Below are 18,426 nucleotides of genomic sequence, written 5' to 3'. Positions count from 1 at the left end.
TGTGGGTACACACAGATTGCTCTGATACCCTGTCTTGCTGCATGCACAGATTTCTCAGTGTGCCTATGCTTTTGGGAAGGGCTTTAAAAATACATAACTCATAACAATAAATATATTATAGGGTAATATTTCACCGTGGGCCATGGTATGTTATCTAGGTGACAGTGATTTACTAATTACTTTGGTACTGAGCTGTTTAAACATTTCTTAATGCACATAAATTACATTAAGTTAAGAAATAGGTTATTAAACCTGTATTTTACCATTATTTCATTATACACAGCATATGTATGGATGACAGGTATGGAAATATCGGAGAGAAAAGGTTTGTCCTCGAGCGGAAAAAATAATTCAAGAGATACAGCGGAATAGTATAAAATATAGATGCATTTATTACAGACAAGAGATGAGCCAATAGGTTTACAGCGAGTGTGAAGTTTAACCTTGCATAGAGGGTTTTCTTTATGCATTCACCCAAAATAGGGTGAAACTCAGTGGCCTTCTACATTATTGACATTCAGCTGGTCTCTCCTTGAAGCCTTTTGCAGATGCAAAATAGAAAAAATTGGGTCTAACAAAATACAGGGGTCAACTCAAAAACTCTCTAAAAGTTGAGACAAATTATGTAAATGCACACAGGCTACATTCCAGTGTGTTTAATTCCTGGCCCTACTGGACTGGTGGGCATAAAGAGAAGTGCTGCAGACTGTGGTTCCATAAAATTCACTTTTTTTTTCACTTCCTATATGACAATAGCAGTAAAGCATATACGCAAGGCCTTTACCATGTAGGTGAGTTAAGGCAAAGTGGAAATAAGGGGCAATTTGACTGTACTTTTTATGACTTTTATCACATTATAGGTCTTGATTATTGATTATTATTGTTATTTCATATTATTATTATTACATCTTGGTTATGTGACTTGCCACATACTATACTTTTTTTGTTTTTTTAAACTGGAGAGAATGATCTGGTAACATACCATAAAAAAGAACTGATATGCTTAAAAGCACCATAAGAGTTCTTGTCCATTTCCTTACAACAGATTACCTGAGTGGAACTTTGACTCTTTCATGTAATTTTTTTTCTTTTTACAAGCAGTGTTTGAAATCCAATCTCTGCAGTACACTTCCGGTTAAGAAGGTCAGGCCTACAAAACTTCCTTGTATTAAACGTTAATGCTACAGAGCACTTCCTGAACTTTTAAAACTCTCCAAATCCTGGAAAAAAAAAGTTAAGAGCAACAAACACACATGGCTCAGTTTCCTTGTTTGACGGCAGTCCTCGCTGAGATTAGCTTTGGCCTTAACGAAATATCAGTCATCTGGAATGGCTTCGTCCATCCATTTCATGTATGCCAAGCTGCCGTCATCTACTGCAAGACTGAGGACTTCTGGGTTCCCGTAGGGATGTATAGACCTAAAGGCACGCAAAGAATGTGTTCGTATAAACTCAAATCTGTATAAAGTGGTTCTTGATTCAATTTCCCATCACCTAGGACTAAAAGCACTGCAGTGCTTTAAAAGCCTCACAATGCTGACAGTACACTGAAGATGTGTGCATATATTGCAATTATGCAGTGTTTTTAACGCTCTAATACTGAATAGCCCGAAAACGTGAATTGTCATGTAGAATGAGCCAATCTCTAATTATAAATAGTGTGAAATATTGATGCAGAATTGCAGAAGCTGACAAGAAAAACCTCATTATCTATTACTTCTAGTTTTTTGTCCAAACATGAAAGTATCAGTGTTTGAATGTGAACGTTTGAACTGAAAATAATGTTCAGACTGAAGCCACGAACCTGGCTTTTTTCTCCCTTTAATAACTCTTCTTCACAGAGCACAAGGCACAGTGTCCAGTGTGAATTTGACAACGTGACAAGCTTACCTCACGTAGTCCACCACCTTCTGGATCCTGGAAGTCTTTGTTTTCACCAGCTGCAACAACAAACACATCTCATCTCACCAGTCTTGTATTTCGACATGCCCGAGTGCATGCTGATCACAGAAGGAATTGTCTCCGAGAGCTTACCATCAGGATTTCATTTGCATCCTGGATTTCTCCTTTCCAATAGAACCTAAAATGACAGAAAGTATTGGAACTGAAGCACTGCAGGGCTACTGACCGGAAAGTACAAGTAGACAAATGGAGCCTTCAAATTTAACAAAATAAGAGCTTTCATGCAAAGAACTAATAATAGTTTATTACACCCTACAGTGGCTGTCGGACTGTTCTTGATATGCTCCTGTGGTGTCAGGTGCAAAACCCCCTCTTTGTTTAAAAAGTGGTTTTAAAGCACAGGAATGTCAACAAGTTTTATGCTGACATTTAAGATACGAAGATAACCGAAAGCTCACGGCATACCTGCAATAACACACCACGCCAAGTCCAAGCCAAACCTGTATTTTCACCTCTATTTTGTAAACAGGTGTTAACACTGACATTTCTATTCAGTTACTCTTATTTGTCCAAAGTTCAGCTTCCTCCCCCTGCCCCCAACCTAATCGCCCCCCACCCCCCACCTTTGTGCTGTTATGCATTGACAGGAAAGCTAATCCATGCATGCAAAAACACGCCTACTTTGAAGGCTAACTGCCATTCAAGTTTCCAGTAGCCTTCCAATAAGGCTAAACAAATAAATTCAGGTGAAGCCCATTTGCTTTGTGGTTTGTGAAGAAAACAGCTTCCCCTTTGTGAACAAAGAAGCATGTGCATTCATTGTATTTATGAGCGCATACATGTGATGGACACGGTAACTAAGGGGAGCTTTTGTGATTGTGTGCCGCCTGGGTAGAGAGGCGTTTCAAAAATGGAGGTCAGGTGTAATTTACATTGTGGAGGTCTTGGAGAGAATGTTAACGCTGGCCGCCAACCGCCTTTCCATGATTGCCCTGGAAGAAAAAAACGAAAGAGAGAATGGCGAGAACGGTTGGATGTACTGGTGGAAATGAAATGAAGGGGGCTAAGAGGGAAAAGAGAAAAAAAAATCAAACACAAGCCAACAGCTGTTTGTCTATTAAAACTGGGCCCTTCATTGTCAAGACTCACGAAGCAAGCTGAAGGGGAAGGACATCTGATGGGAATTCAAGAAAAGAAAAAAAGACGGTAAACTAAATTTTATTACCACCTTTGCATTGCCCCCCTTCCCTGAGCGAGGAGCTGTGAAGGAGGTGATTTACATATATGGAAAGCGCACTGTGGCTATTTTCCATGACACGTGGTTAATAGATGGAATCTCATCTGCATGCAGCTAAAATGCCAACAAAGGGAGATGAGAGTGCAAACACAGTGCTCTGCTCCACTTGTTGGTTTGACAGAATTGTATCTCTTCTCCGAGCAGAAAAGTCAAACTTATGTCAGGGGAAATCACTTCAGTCACTTCAAATCTTTCACAAACCACAAGTCACACGCCAAAAAGGAGATGAGCATCAATACTCAGTTATTTTATTCTTTTTACAATTAGAAAAGTATTTTTCTTAAATCAGATGGGAAGATTGGAAAGGCTCTGTTTAATAAATGTGAAGCTATTTGGAACTTCTTGTTGCCTGGCAGCAAATGAAACTTCTGTTGTTGCACAGTTTTATAAAAACTAAACAAAACTAATAATTAAACAAGAAAATGTGAGCAAAAGTGCTAATTAATAAGTGTTAGAGGTGTTTCCAATTTCTTAGCTAACTGGCTGCTGGCACTTTTATAATTACTGCGCACGCCAAACAAGGGTGATAATAATGTTTTCAGCTGAACAAGAAAAGGCATAAATATTCTTTCACTTTGTGGAAACACTGAAAAAAAAAAAAACGGTGTATGACACCTTAGGAGACTGCAAAATGCAATGCAAGTGTTTAAAAAGACAAAAAAAAAAAAAAAAAGCACCATACCTGCCAACGTCCTTTGCTGTTTGCTCATTGGGAGTGTTGATGACAAGGACAGAGTAGTGCCCTGGTACATAGCTCCCTGTGCATACAGAATGAAGCTGGACCCCAATGGACCACAGCCCGGGGAACAGGCACGCCAGCAGGATCAAGAACTAGAAGGGGATTTGTGAGTGCAATAGGACAGGGCTGTCAAATGCTGACATCTCAAGACACTGCAAGAGCTGGGTAATGTTTATAAAGCCTGTCTATAATTATTATCACATTTAGATGTCAAACTTCTTTTTTTCCCTCTTTTTTCATGCTGGGATGAAGGAAACTTATAACTCAATTTAATTATCCACTGGCCTCTGTAGGGATTGCCATGTTTGGATTGGATTCAGTATTTATCCTCTTATTATTTGGCACTGTCTGTCACAGATAAATTAGTATTGGACTTGGCTTGGATACAGTGACCAATTTATAAGCTGCCCTACTTCTCCGTATAGCGCTGCTTCACAGCCCGGCACAGATGCACGTAAAATCCTCCACCTCCCCCCAAACAAGTCATTGTAAAGCAGGCAGTTTTTTTTTTTTTTATAATTTTAAATTAGCGGCCAACATTAAAGCACCAGCTGTCACCAGGGAAAGTCACAACTTTTACGAGACTTTTCGAAAACAGAAACGTTCATGTAATTCCACAAAAACAGTATCTCACCAAACACGACACGAGCAGTACGGAGCGAAAGCTCAAGACGACCTCTTTATAGCATCGCTGGAAGAGCCACTCCATCCTGCGGGCTCTGACTAATATCCTCCTCCGGAGACCGGCCAGTTTAGACAGTGCAGGGGGGACTAACTGTGCTGAACTTCGCCCATTTAAACCGCTAACACTTTCACTCGTTGTAACTAGTGTTACGACATTATTTTTTAGAACTTTGTCAGTCCTGTTTAATACGAGTTTAGTGAGTGAAAACACGCTTGCTAACGTTAAATAAGAAGGGTATACAGTAAAGTTGACAGGTAGGTTGAATGGAGAAATACAGTGACGAATCTCTGCCCCTTTCCATTGGTTGCCTATGACTTCCTGCCACGCCGGCGACCAATAAAATTGCTAGTTCACGTCCAGTGCGCTGCCTCCGGGCCTGGAGCATAATCGGCTTTATCTTGCTAGATAAACACGTCTCCCATGGATTTTACTTAAAACACTATGATAAATCCATAAATCTTTACTTTAATTTATTTCAAGCTGAAATAGAAAAATAAAGTCCTTTTGTCAGAAGACCTTTTTTCTTATTTAATCTCCTATAATGCCCTCTTATCCACAACCCCCGAAAATATATGACGTTTTATATACATCAAGCTTATAGGCTTGTTTTTATATTACCCTATCCATTTAGGGACATATTGACTTAGTTTACTATTTATTTGTCAGGCACCATGCACAAAATCACTGATCTCGCAGGACAAAAGATGACTTGTTAAAATAAAAGTACATATTCAAGATGTGTAACAAAGTCAACTATGCACAAGTATTCAAAAACAAAACAAAACAAAAACAAAAAAACCTCCAAAAAACAATCACCCACAAAGTCTGCAGAGCTGTGAAAAACCTGTTCTATTACTTCCTGATTTCATAGTTGTTGTTCTTTAGTCCCACTTGTACCTTTCAGCTCATCAAACAAATCTGAATGTTAAGATATAATGAGTTTATAAGTGCAGTTTTTAAAATTATTATTTCATGTATTAGGGGAAAACCTACCTTACCTTTGCGTGGAAAAAATACCCCCCTTTATTGTCTAAAGGCCAAGAAAAATGCCCCGCACATTTACTTTCCCAAGTGGAGCTTTACGCCTTTTGCTATACCCCTCCACTTGATAGTCATAGTTTATTAGATTTTTATTAGGGGTTTTATTTTATTTTTAGTTATTATAATCATAACAGAGAACTGGGGACTGGAAAGAGTAAGAAAAGGGAAAGAAACATTTAGAAAGAAAGTTAACAGAAGGAGAGGGAGAGAAAAATAGAGAAGAGGGATAGAGAGAGGAAAGACTGAAAATCTGAATCACCAACTGCTGAAAAGAAAACAGCAAACAAAAACAAAACAAAAACAACACAGCAGGGAAACCACAGCAACAAACAACATATGCAAAAGGAACAGTGAGTAATAAATATATTGAATGTTACTGAGCAGCACACAGTACCAGGATTACATGATATGTTTAGAGGCAGCAGCCTCTAAAGAGCGCCTGTGCATACCTGTTTGTACATCTGTTTGCACACCTGTGTGTGCTTGTATTCATAGGATTTTTTCATGTAAATGTATAATAGTGAGTGTAGGGAGCTAGATCTGGCTCCCAGACATCCAGAGGCACGAGAGCCCAAGGAGGATCATTGCAGGGACAATTGTGCCACCCACCAAGAGCTGAGGGGTACCTTCTGCACCCAGCAGCCATGGTGTAGAAGACACAGGGGCTGCAGCCCCGAACCCGCAGCCTGCCACAATCTCAAGAAACTCAAATCATTGACCTCTATTGGTCTGGACAGGGTTATAAAGCTATTTCTATGGTGTTGGGACTCCAGTGAACCGTGGTGAAAGTCATTATTCACAAATCTTAGAACAGTGGTGAAACTTCCCAGGAGTGGCTGGCATATTAAAATTACTCCAGAGTTCCAAGATGAAAACCTCTGCTGACAAAGGCTCATCTCACGTTTGCCAAAAAAATCTTGATAATCCCCAGGACTTTTGGGAAAATATCCTGTGGACTAAAGATTTCTGCTTTGTTAGCTAGGCTACCTGCTGTAATTAATGAAAAAATAATGGCTAAAATGATGGTTTTGGAGTGACCTTGTCAGACTGAAATCCAATTGAGATTCTTTAGCAGGACCTTAAACAGATTGTTCATGCTCAAAAAGCCTCCATTGTAGCTGGATAAAAACCATTCTGCAAGTAGGAATTGGCCAGAGTTCCTCCACAGCGAAAGCCTCATTGCCAGATATCGCAAATACTTGATTGCAGTTCTTGCTGCTAAGGGTGGCACAACCAGTCATTAGGTTTAGGAGACAATTACTTTTTCGACACAGAGCCGAGTAAGGTTTGCATAGCTTTTTCTTCTTAATAAATGAAATGATCATTTAAAAACTGCATTTTGTATTGACTCACTTTATCTCTGTGTAATATTAAAGTAGTTTGTTAATTAGTGTGACAAATATGCAAAAAACAAACAAGCAGATTTTCGTAGCATTGTATAAACATCCTTACTGAGCATCAACTATCCTGGCATAGTGTTGAGAAAAGATAAAAAAAAGTAAGGATCTTTACATGACAACTCTGTCATTCAGTTTGTTTTCTGATTAAGCCCTTGCCTTGTATTATCTTGTAAAATATGATACATTTTGCAACATATTTTGCATCATAAACTGTGCAATAATATGTCATGTAAAGTTGTTGACTATAGAGTACCTTGATTTGTGGCAACACTGAAATGCTGCTCGAACAAATATCACTGTGAGTGCTTTTCATAAACAAAACTGTTAAAGACATATCATGAAAGTGCTGCGTGATTGTCTGAAGAAGGCTCTTTAAGTTCTCGGCTACAGTAGAAAAGTGATCTATAAGTACCAGCATATTTACTGTTTACCTTAAACTGCTCTGTTTAGGTTCTCTACATTATCACCTGCCAATGGTGCAAACTGAACATTTGGTTGCCATAGTGCTTTTCTACATGCATGTGGTTAAAAAAGGTCAGACGAGGTTAAATCTTCAGCAACACTTGCAGCATAAAGAACAACTTTCCTCCTCGACTGACGCATTTCGGCTTATCATCGCAGACCATATGATGACTCTGAATCCTGTCAAGCATTAAAGTTTTTCTCTATACTGCAAGTGCTGCTACAGCTTAACCTCTTCAGAGTTTTTTTTTCATGCACCTTGAAAGGAGATGAAGTTCTGCCAAAAAACCTCTACTAACAAAAAACAAAACAAAAAACACAACCAAGAAACATCTTGGTTCCCATTCCTAATACCTAGAAGTTTTACGGCTGATTTAAAAATAAAATCAATATGACAACAAACTGTCCACATATAATATTAATAAGGCAGTAAAAAACAATAAAACCATCAGCATCACACCTCTAAACAACCCCCTGCACTCAACTTTAAAGAATCGAAACTAGTGCTCAGATGTTAAAATGCCAAAGACACCTTTAAGGCAAATACTTTTTCTTTTTTTGGATAGAAGGTATAGAAGGATAGGAAATGCAGTAGTGAGCCACAGGTTGGGTTTGGACCCAGGCCACTGTGTTCCAGCCACGGGATTGTGTTTGTGGAGCTAAACGAGCACCAACAAATGCTTTTTAATGTATAAAGTATACCAGCAGCCTGACAGTCTGTTGCGTTCAGTGGCATGTGGTGATAAACAAGCACATTTATTTCACATTTTCATCTTCTTAGAAAATAATCAGTACTTACAAAACACAGACACAAACAAAAATGCTGTGCCAAAGAAATCCTAATCTTACATTTTTGTGACTCACTCACACGCAGACATGCAGACGGGGATACGGGTACCGCGCGGCTTCACAGAATATGCGAGTGAGCAACGCCTCACATAACATATGCAGAAAACAAGGGGGGAAAAAAAACTTCAGTTGGCATGTGAAACTGCCAAGTCTGGTGGAAACAGTTTATAAATAGAAAAAACAGAAAGGAAATTACGTCTGCATGACACTAAATTTGTCTGCGGGGCATAAATTTAATATTAGGCCCTGACAAGATGCCGCTGATACAAATCAGTAAAAAGATTTATATACTTTTTTTCCCAAAAAAAGAAAAAGAGAAAAAGAAGCAGTTTTGTACAGGATGCCCACATGGGGGAGTTGTGGATTCATGCATCTACAAGGTCCTTGTCGCCTCCTCTACTTCCACTGTGAATAAATCAAATGCAGAGCGCTCATTTAGCTTGTATAAAACTCTCGACTAAAATGAAATGTAAATGTTCCAACACATGACTCATCTCATTCCAACCCCAGCTTTTTTTTTCTTTGACCTCTCCCACTGCTGGCTTGTGTATTTTGTTTTGCTCATCCCCGCCACTCCACCCAACCCTTTCAATTCCTCCATCGGACAAGCACAGATCAGAGCTTGAACAGCAGGGGGCGCCACAAGAGACAACGCCTCAGAACAAACCAATTTATTTCCCCGAAGCTCACGCAGGCTTCATTTGAGAGCCCATGAGAGAGCTCCAATAGAGCCACTTAAGCCACTGTTCCCCAACATGAATGAAAGAAAGCAACCAAAATAGAGCGAGATAGAGGAAGAAAGCTGAGGAGCTGGCCGAAGAGGCGTTTGATCTGCTTGTTCTAGGGCGCCACTCAAAGCCCTCCCCCCGGAGAAGCGTAGAGGCCTATTTGTCCCTTAGAAGTCTAATGTGAAAAATAAGATAAATTTTTATTTCTGTCCGTGCTTCTTGACTGTTTGTATGTAATGAGGCCACAAGGTCCACGGTACAAGAGCGAAGAGAGGGGGGGAAAAAGAAGGAGGAAAAAAAAGCACAGAAGGACGTGGCAACGGGTGCCATTTCTAATTTGCCATTAAACTGAATCGCTGAAAGAAAACAAATTATAGCCACAAGAACTGGAGAGTTTAGGAGAGAGAGAGAACAGATAACTCTGTGTGAACAAGGAAACAGGGGTTACGGAAAATGAAAACTACAGAGCTACAGTTCCAAGAATTCTGCAGCCTGTGTCTGCTGTTGTCTTCTTCCCTGTGTGGCAGTGCCATTACAGCATTGATTGAGGGTGGGAGGGGGTAGAGGTAGGGAACAGGCAGACAAAGAAACTGGACACACTACTGGACACTCAAAGGTCAGATAGGTCCTAATTGTTGGACTTTCTAGGCTGTGATTACCTAGGCTGGTCCTCCCAAAGAGGTTAATTAAAGAAGTCACAGGGGCTGGAGCAGGGAAGTGTCTCTATCACTGCTGCAAACCCCGGAGACCCCTCCATCCTCTCAGAGAGACATGGCTATCCGTCACAGCTGATTTCTGGGCTGCCTTGGCTCCTGCTGGTTCTACAGAAATCCCAGAGTGGCTGAAAACACAGGAGTGCATAGCGGCGCCACAACACTGACAAGCAGCAAAAAAGAAAAAAAAAAGAAAAAAGAAGACATCCCCTGCTGAAGTCCCTCAGGTAATGAAACCCATCCTCTCTCAAGGATCAGAAAAACACCATATCTTGTCATCTTTTGCCTATTCTCTCCCTTCTCTTTTGCCCCCTATGTCACAACCGGTGCAACACACAAAGCCCATTCCTCAGAAAACTGAACTGTCACATTATATATTTCTTCTGCACTTGTCAAAAATCTTGCAAAAAGAAAACCCAGAGCTTTTTTAGTTTTTTTTTTTTTTTTTATATCTGTAGAGCAACATAGCCACATTTTTCCAGATCCAGAGCCTGAATTTAAGCTCGGTGCTTTTCAGTGAGCAGAATGAAGGGAAGATTAAAAAAATAGAAGAGACAAGAGAGAGATGTGCAGCAGTTTTGCTTCTTTTGGTTTGAGAGAGGACAAAGTGCCCTGGAGCAGTTTTACAGGGAAAAAAAAGAAAAGTTAAACAATATAATTCTGTTCTTGCAGAGTTCACCTGCAGTGACGGCGACGGGCTTAAATCACATCACTCTCGTTTGGTCGACAGGGTGAAACCTTTCTTGAGAGCAGGCGGCCACCTCCGCCACAGAAAGACCCGGGCTTCCTTATTACACTTTCTTCACCGAGCCGTCTGCAGCATAACCGTTCCTTGTGCTGACGCAGGTAGAATGAGCTCATTCCCCCTCTCCATTCACAGGCTGAGTGCACCAAAATTCAGAGAAGGGAGAAGGCATAATAAGTTCAGGCTCCAAGTTAGTGTAGCTGCAGGCAATAACATGTGGACTTAAAGGGCTGTGTGCATGTGTGAAAGGAGGCTACAACTGCAACAGAAAAAAGAGGAAAAACCTAGTTCACTAATCCTTAAGTGTACTTTAAATATTTTTCCACGGCGGTCGCAGTGATTGATGATATCTGAATTTGAAATCATGAATTGAAATCTATAATGATTTTGGTGGGGATTTTGAAACAGGGGTTTATACTTCTCGTGTCTCCATCACTGCACATAATAAGTATTTCCTGCAAAAAATGTTTAAAGGTTCCTGTCTGCAAAATATCTGCCTGCAAAGGCAAGGTCACTTGGAAAAAAACATGCTGCTTAAAAAAAAAAAGAAAAAATCAATACACTCATTGACGCACCATCCAGTGCAGATCTAACTTTGAGCTTTGTGTGTAGTCAAGCTGGAAGTGCATGTGTGTGAGAGAGACGTTATGTTATGGAAATGCTGGAATCACCATAAAAAGGGCAGCCAGAGGCATGCTTAGGGCAACCTTTTAGAGACCGTAATCAGCCTGCCAACTGCCTTTGCTCCTATTTACCCTATTTATGAGTCACCTCTAAACCTGCAACCACTTCATCTAATCTCCCCGCCTCCGTCTTCATCCTCTCTGCAAAGAAAGCAGCAGTTCCACTCCTGGATAAAGTTTTTTCCACAACAGCTTTGTTTAGCTCAGCCTATTATTCAGACCTTCACTGCTGGTCAGCTGATAACCTCCAAGTGCTGTGAGCAATTAAGAAGACTTTGCCTCTACTGTATAGAGTCAGGAAGGAAAAGAGCCCTTTTGAGCCAGAGGAGAAATAGAGCAGTTAAGGCCAGGAGAGAACCAGGAGGAAAATGGGAACAGAGAATAAAGAGATAAGTGGGTGAAGGGATGGACAGAGGACCATTTTGTGGTCATTCAAAAGGAAATCGATGCTAATGAATGGGTTGGTTCAAGCTTTGTGGCGATAAGGAAATGACCAGCTAAAGAGGATGCTGCAGAGTGTGTGTGTGAGTATCTGTGTGTGACCAGAAACCAATAAGGATGTTTGGCATCAAGGAAGGACAACAGCAGTGTTGCAAAGTACAGCAAACACAGGTGTCCAGACCCATTAGGAAGCAGTCTAAACTAAAGGCCTGGTCAATATCTAGAGTGTTGCATTGATTAAGTGACTTTGACTGGTTTGCTGTGGTTGAAATGTTTCAGCTGATGCAGATTATTATTAGTTTCTGATAAAAACATAACACTGGTGCTGTATTGATTGAGCTTCAAAAGTCCTTTTCATATTGTAGACCATTCTATACATTCTATGTTAGAAACAAACCTGGAAGATATTGACTTAGATGATATATGTTTAATGTGGTTTAAGTCTCATCTGGAAGAAGGAAAGCAGTATATGGAATTAAACAATAATTCTACAGTGTTACTTTTGGTGTACCACAAGGATCTATTTTAGGTCCTTTACTTTTTCTATGTATATTAATATATCTCAGGCTTTTTCTTGTTTCTTTTCTTTATGCAGATGATTCTACTCTAATAGTTACTGGAACAAAACTCTTAAGGATGTTGAATTTAAATCGTCTCCAGAATGTGTTAGGAATTGGCTCAAAAAAAGCTAAAAAAAAGCTAAACAAAAAAGAAGCTTTCGTTACATAACTTTTGATAATAACAATAGAGCAATAATAAATATGTCATATGTTATTTCAAGGGCAAAACCACAAAACTTAGATGCAGTGCTACAAAATTTAAAATATAATATAATAAATATTCCATCCAAGTATATGTTTACAGTTAAGATGTAAAGAATTACTTAGCAAATTGAGGAATGTGGCTAATTTACCTTGCTGTTGCTTGGCATGTTTTCTTATCAAAAAATGTTTCAGAAAAAGGTCCAAAAATGGATCTTTATGATTACTTTTAAGTGCTCCTTATCCTGGGAGTATCATGGTCTAAATAGTTCTAAACGTGTCTGTGATATTTTGTTGGTTTGTGATGTGTATTGGAATGAAACAAAATGAATAAATCAACCATTCAACCAATAAAATAAAATAAATATGAACTCATACCAGAGTTAGAATTGAAAGAGCCAAACAAAACATGTTTGGAAAAGCCTTAGTTTTATGTCAACTTTCACACTTCTTAGTCTCATCCAACATGGACAGATTGTACTTAAAAAAAAAAGAAAGAATAAAAAAGAAAAAGCTTCGGTTTGCTCTGCCTCTCAAAATCTGTTATGTTTTGTCATGTGGAACAATACAGTGGATCTTTATCCAGCTGCAGCTTGTTCACAAACACCATCCAAGCTGCATCGTGAACATGAGAAACACCACACATTTATTTACCTTATAATAGGTTTGTTTGGCTTAACGAGATTCCCGTGGGGAGGATGACGTGGCTACGATTTGCCAAGCTAGACTGAATCAGGTGCAGCTGCCGTGCTGGGGTGAGGTTGTTCTCCAGAAAGTGCTAATTAAAGTGGGAAGGTGTTTAAAAATGCTACAAATTAGCTGTGTCCCAGTGGTATCAAGAATTTTGCAGGTTGCACGAGAGGGGAAAAAAAAGAAAACGTTTCTTAATTCTGCCTATTTATCTGCGCGTATCTGTTGGCCTCACCACATTCACAGTGCTACGATGATTAGAGTTGGGCGGGTGGAGGTTTTGCAGGAGATAACAATGGAAGCAGGAGCGGCGGAGATCAAACGATTTTTATTTCTGTTGTAACTGGGAGAAGGGGGCTCCTTCGGTGTCTCTTGTGGGACTGCTGCTCCAGATTCTGATACCCATTTTCCCTTTGTTTTCTCTCTTGGCCCTTTGAAATATTTAGCGTGAATCTGTGACTAACACATACAGACATTAAGTGTGCGCTTGTGTATGTGCTTACACATCGTCTACGGTCGCTACTCTCCCTCCAGGCGTCAGACATCAACTGTGCCTCACAACATCTGGATGTGGACAGCCTTTCCCTCAGGACATACAAGAGCACTTCTCCATTTTAGCATAGCATCCTGGGAGACTGCTTCTCTCAGCCCACCCCTTGGCCTCTCATTCTATTTTACCACTGGAGGCTCCACTGAGGAATATTCCCTCAACAACATTTCATCTCCCATTCTTTATTTTCCATCTATCTTGCTCTTTTTTGAAGCATTGCTACCACATCCTCCCCTCATGGCTTGGCCTGCCTCTCTAGAGTCTTCACCAAACAGCCACTAACAGTGTGACCTCATAGTTGACCTGTTTAAAAGGTGGCCATATTTACTGTTTGCAAAAACAGGTCAAACATGAGCTATTTGCAGGTCTTCAGTCTGGAGCATATAAAATATGACCTCCCACAAGAGCGGCACATCACAAGTCCACCATGCTGCTGTAGCTCAGCAGTCCCAGGCATGGCCTTTAACCTCAGCAGAGCGTAACCTCGACGGACCTCCCTGCAATCTGTACCACCTTGTTAGTGCACAGTCACCATCTGAGGCCTGTAGTATTAGGTATTCTAATGCATGTCTCGTTATCCATATAGATGAGAGAAGGAACAGAGCAACAGATGGCTGGGGAAAGTGGGAGTCACAAAAACAGAAATCATCCTCCAGAAATGGGAAGATCACATGCATCCTCTGCACACACCTAGAGACTCACACACGGACACACACGACACACTCCAGCACCAAATGTTTCACCACTTTCCAATTCTGCTCGATTCTTTGCAGCATCTTGGCGGTGATCCAGTCAGCCGATTGTGTGTAAAAGTTGCACAGGGGGCTGCCAGCTGAGATTTAATCTCTGCTCCCTCTCTCCACGAGCTTCCTGCTGGATCTATTATCGCCACGTCTGAGAGATATTAAAGAGTATCAATAATATGGTTATTTCGCAGATAGGAATCTTCAGAAATTATGAGCGCTCCAACGCTATGCCCTGTAGGCTTTTAAACCACCAGAACATTTTATTAACTATTTGCAAACATGGCTAGCTTCCATCGCTGGAGGAATCCCACATCCAATTTCAAAGAATTTATCTTCTCATAAAAGACATTTGCAAAGGTAATTGGGGATTTATTTATAAATGCAATGCCACTTGATTTGTTTAAGATTAGCAAGATGTGCATATATGTATACAGAAAAAAAAAATCTTGTCAGTTTATGGACCACGGCATTGCAAGCATTACCTGACATGTGTTTTTATAATTTAATAAATAAAACCAAACACATGCAAACACAAACGCGCAACAACTCTGCACTTACATTCTGTAGGAAAACCTGCCTATCATTTTTTTTTAAAGACTGATAGTCATAAATTGTTTATTAATCCCGTATAAGACATTAGGTAAGATATGCTCTTAGCTGGAAAATAGATCCATTAGTGTGTAACTGCATGAAAGGAAGGAAAAAGAGAAAGGGAAAAAAAACAACCTTAAAAGGTTTTTCTATTGCATCAGTTAGCTTATATTTGTCAGAGCTGCCTGGCAAGAGGGGAATGTCAACAGCATGAGCAAACAAGACAGAATGAGCTGCACTGTAGGTAAAGTCGAGGCTATGTACAGTATAAGGTGTTCTTTAGAATTTTCTTGGCTTGTCTACACGACATCAGCTTCATTTTTAATGCGACTCTATTCAATTCAATTCAATTCAGTCCACTTATCCAATTCAGGGTTGTGGGGAATCTGGAGCCTATCCCAGTTACCACAGGGAGAGAGGCAGGGTACACCTAGAACAGGCTGCCAGTCTGTCACAGGGCTAACACAAAGAGACAGAGAACCATTCACACTCACATTCACACCTATGAGCAATTTAGAATGACCAATTAACCTGACCCTATCTGCATGGCTTTGAACTGTGGGAGGAAGCCAAATTACCCAGTGAGAACACATTCAGATATGAGGACAACGTGCAAACTACAGAAAGTAGATTCAAACCCAGAAGTTTCTTGCTGTGAGGCTAACCACTGCACCACTACTGCCATAACACCCTGGGCATGCATGATCTCGTCAGTTCAGTTCAGATTAATTTTATTTATATAGTGCCAAATTACAACAACAGTTGCCTCAAGGCACTTTATATTGTAAGGTCAAGGTCCTCCAATAATAGAGAGGAAAACCCAACAATCAGACAATCCTATGAACAAGCACTAGGCAACAGTTGGAAGAAAATCTCACTTTTAACAGGAAGAAACCCCAAGCAGAACCAGGCTCAGCAAGGGGCAGCCATCTGTCGGTTTGGTGTGAGAGGAGGAAAACAGAACAAGAGACACGCTGTGGAAGAGAGCAAGAGTTTAATATTAACTAATGATTAAATGCAGAATGGACTATAAACACACAGAGAGTGAAAAGAGGTGAGTGAAGAAGAAACACTCCAGCCCTAGCAGACTCGGCCTATTACAGCATAACTAAGGTAGAACACAGGCCCTAACTACAAGCTTTATCAAAAAAGAAAGTTTTAAGTCTATTTTTGAAAGAAGAGGGTGTCTGTCTCTTGAATCTAAACTGGGAGATTATTCCACAGAAGAGGGGCCTGAAAGCCTCCCATTCTACTTTTAAATACCTTGAAACAACAAGTAAGCCTGCAGTCTGAGATCGAAGTGCTCTAATGTGTTGACACGATACTATGAAGATAAGATGGGGCCTGATAATTCAGGACTTTGTATGTGAAGGGATGGATTTTAAATTCAGTTCTGGATTTAACAGGAAGTTATTGAAGAGAAGCCAATATGGGATAAATGCGGTCTCTCTTTCTAGTCCTTGTCAACTGGAAGCTTTTCAAGGAGTTTGTAGGACATCCTGATAATAATGAATTACAATAGTCCAGCTTAGAAGTAATAAATGCATGAACTAGTTTTTCAGCATCAGGCTGAGACAGGATGTTTCTAATTTAAGAGATATTACACAAATAAAAAAGCAGTGGTACATATTTGTTTAATATGTGCACTGAAAGACATATGACTCCATGATTCCTCACAGTGGAGGCAAAGGTAATGCCACCCAGATTAAGTACTGGGTTATAGAGACCATGTTTTTAGAATTTTTTGGCCTGAGTGCAGTGACCTCAGTTTTATCTGAATTTGAAAGCTAAAAATTAGAGTTCATCCAGGTCTTCATGTCTTTAAGACACACGGTTTAACTAAAAACTCTATAGCCTGCTTTTCCAATGTGACACAATGAAGACGGCCGAGCTGCCCCGAGATTTGCTCTGTGCTCTGTTTTGTTCAATCTTTCCCTCGGAGGGTTTCTGCTGCCACACGCCTGCTTGGGCTACATTTAAAATGTGTTCCTTTCTGGACTCTATACAACCATGGAACGCTTGTGAACACTTACATGAGAAATAAACACACAGAGACACACACACAGCCCTCTGCATAAGTGTGCCATGCTTACCTACACACATAATCGGTAATGATTGACTTTCACATCATGTCTTCCTGCATGTGTGTCTTTAAAAATTAATAGTGAAAATGGGATTTTAATACATGTATATAAAGAGCAAATTATGTGGAAAAACGGCTTTCACTTGCTTGATCAATCATATTTACCTTGGATCGAGCTCCATGTGTTATTAATGTCTCAGATAATCAACCTGTAATGTAGGCTACATTATGAATGAGTGCAACTCATTGGCTTTGAGTAATGAAGTGAGGATGTACTTCACACTCCGAGGAAGTAGCTACGCTCCAAGTATAGCTTTTGATTCATGTGTTTGGCCTACTCCTAGCCTATTGGGACTGATACAGAGGACCATTAGTTTTGTTGTCATTGCTAAGTGCATCACACAGGAGACTTTGCTACATAGCCAGAATATTGCTTTTGCAATTTCACTTTCTTTTGGATGTATGGACTCCTGATATACAATGAGTTCATTGATTTCCACTCAAACCTTAAAATAATCCGGAAAAACCTTGCACGTAAGGACAAACTGCAAAAAAACAGCTATCAACAGTGTTTCATTTTCTCTCTCAGCTCTTTCACGTCAGTCCATCAGTGGCTCATTCCACCCACTCAATCTCATCACTTGTCAAAATATTTTGCTGACTGCGGCGATCCGGGCAATAAGTTTTGCCGGGTGATGCAGTCAATAACATCAAGTGGACTCGAGGATTGCCGCCACCGTCTCCTCATCGGCAGCGCGCGTATTGAAAATCGATGTCTATAATAATGAAAACCTTTCGCCACTCCCAGCGTTTTCTGTTTAGAGCAAAATACATCAACTGACCCACCATCGAACATATCAGTGATTCGTTGACACCTGAAGGGATTTGGCACCACTTGTTCACAGTTTACTGAAGTTTAGAGAAATAAGGGCCGTAACACAAATTCAGTCAGATGTGATAGCCTCTGACTCTGTTTACTGTGCAAATACTCTAACAGGAAAAGTTTCCCAGCCTGAGCATTCCACAAAATAAATAAATATATAAATAAAGCAAAACTTTCACAGGCTCTTTGAGAAAAAAAAGAAGAAAATCTTTGTAGAACATATTGTGGCATAAGACTGGAATAAAATCACAATCCAAGTGAAAATTAGAGATGGCAGTACTCCCCGGCTGCCCTGTAATAGGGATTTTATGTGCGGCGGTATAAAAAAGAAACGTAGTGATCTGTGGAGAAAAAAAGAGAGCGAAAAAGAGAAGAGAAATTACAAAGCGCCTCTGAGGGCCTGTCTCGTTATTATTAGTTTTAGATGAAAAACACAA

General features: G+C 40.1%; 1 protein-coding gene across 2 annotated transcripts; it reads right to left on the bottom strand.

Annotated features, from left to right (window-relative positions):
* Window positions 1–369: 369 nt before the first annotated feature.
* Window positions 370–4,905, bottom strand: LOC146666331 (protein CutA homolog). Of its 2 annotated transcripts, XM_085411342.1 has the most exons (6): window positions 4,573–4,905; window positions 3,882–4,030; window positions 2,835–2,894; window positions 2,035–2,080; window positions 1,891–1,940; window positions 370–1,419 (listed from the first exon to the last, which is right to left on the bottom strand). In XM_085411342.1, the coding sequence occupies exons 1-6, from the start codon at window positions 4,645–4,647 to the stop codon at window positions 1,317–1,319; spliced, it is 483 nt and encodes a 160-aa protein (XP_085267468.1). In that variant the 5' UTR covers window positions 4,648–4,905; the 3' UTR covers window positions 370–1,316. The 2 variants fall into 2 exon arrangements, with proteins under 2 accessions (XP_085267468.1, XP_085267467.1); XM_085411341.1 differs by lacking the exon at window positions 2,835–2,894 and having other exon boundaries at window positions 4,573–4,796.
* Window positions 4,906–18,426: the final 13,521 nt, after the last annotated feature.

This window comes from Rhamphochromis longiceps, linkage group LG7, assembly GCF_057381845.1.
Source record: "Rhamphochromis longiceps isolate RC_006_pf linkage group LG7, R_longiceps_female_GT1.1, whole genome shotgun sequence".
Classification (NCBI taxonomy): domain Eukaryota; kingdom Metazoa; phylum Chordata; class Actinopteri; order Cichliformes; family Cichlidae; genus Rhamphochromis; species Rhamphochromis longiceps.
The sequence above is the reverse complement of the archived record's forward strand: the minus strand, read 5'-3'. Positions and strand labels throughout refer to the sequence as shown.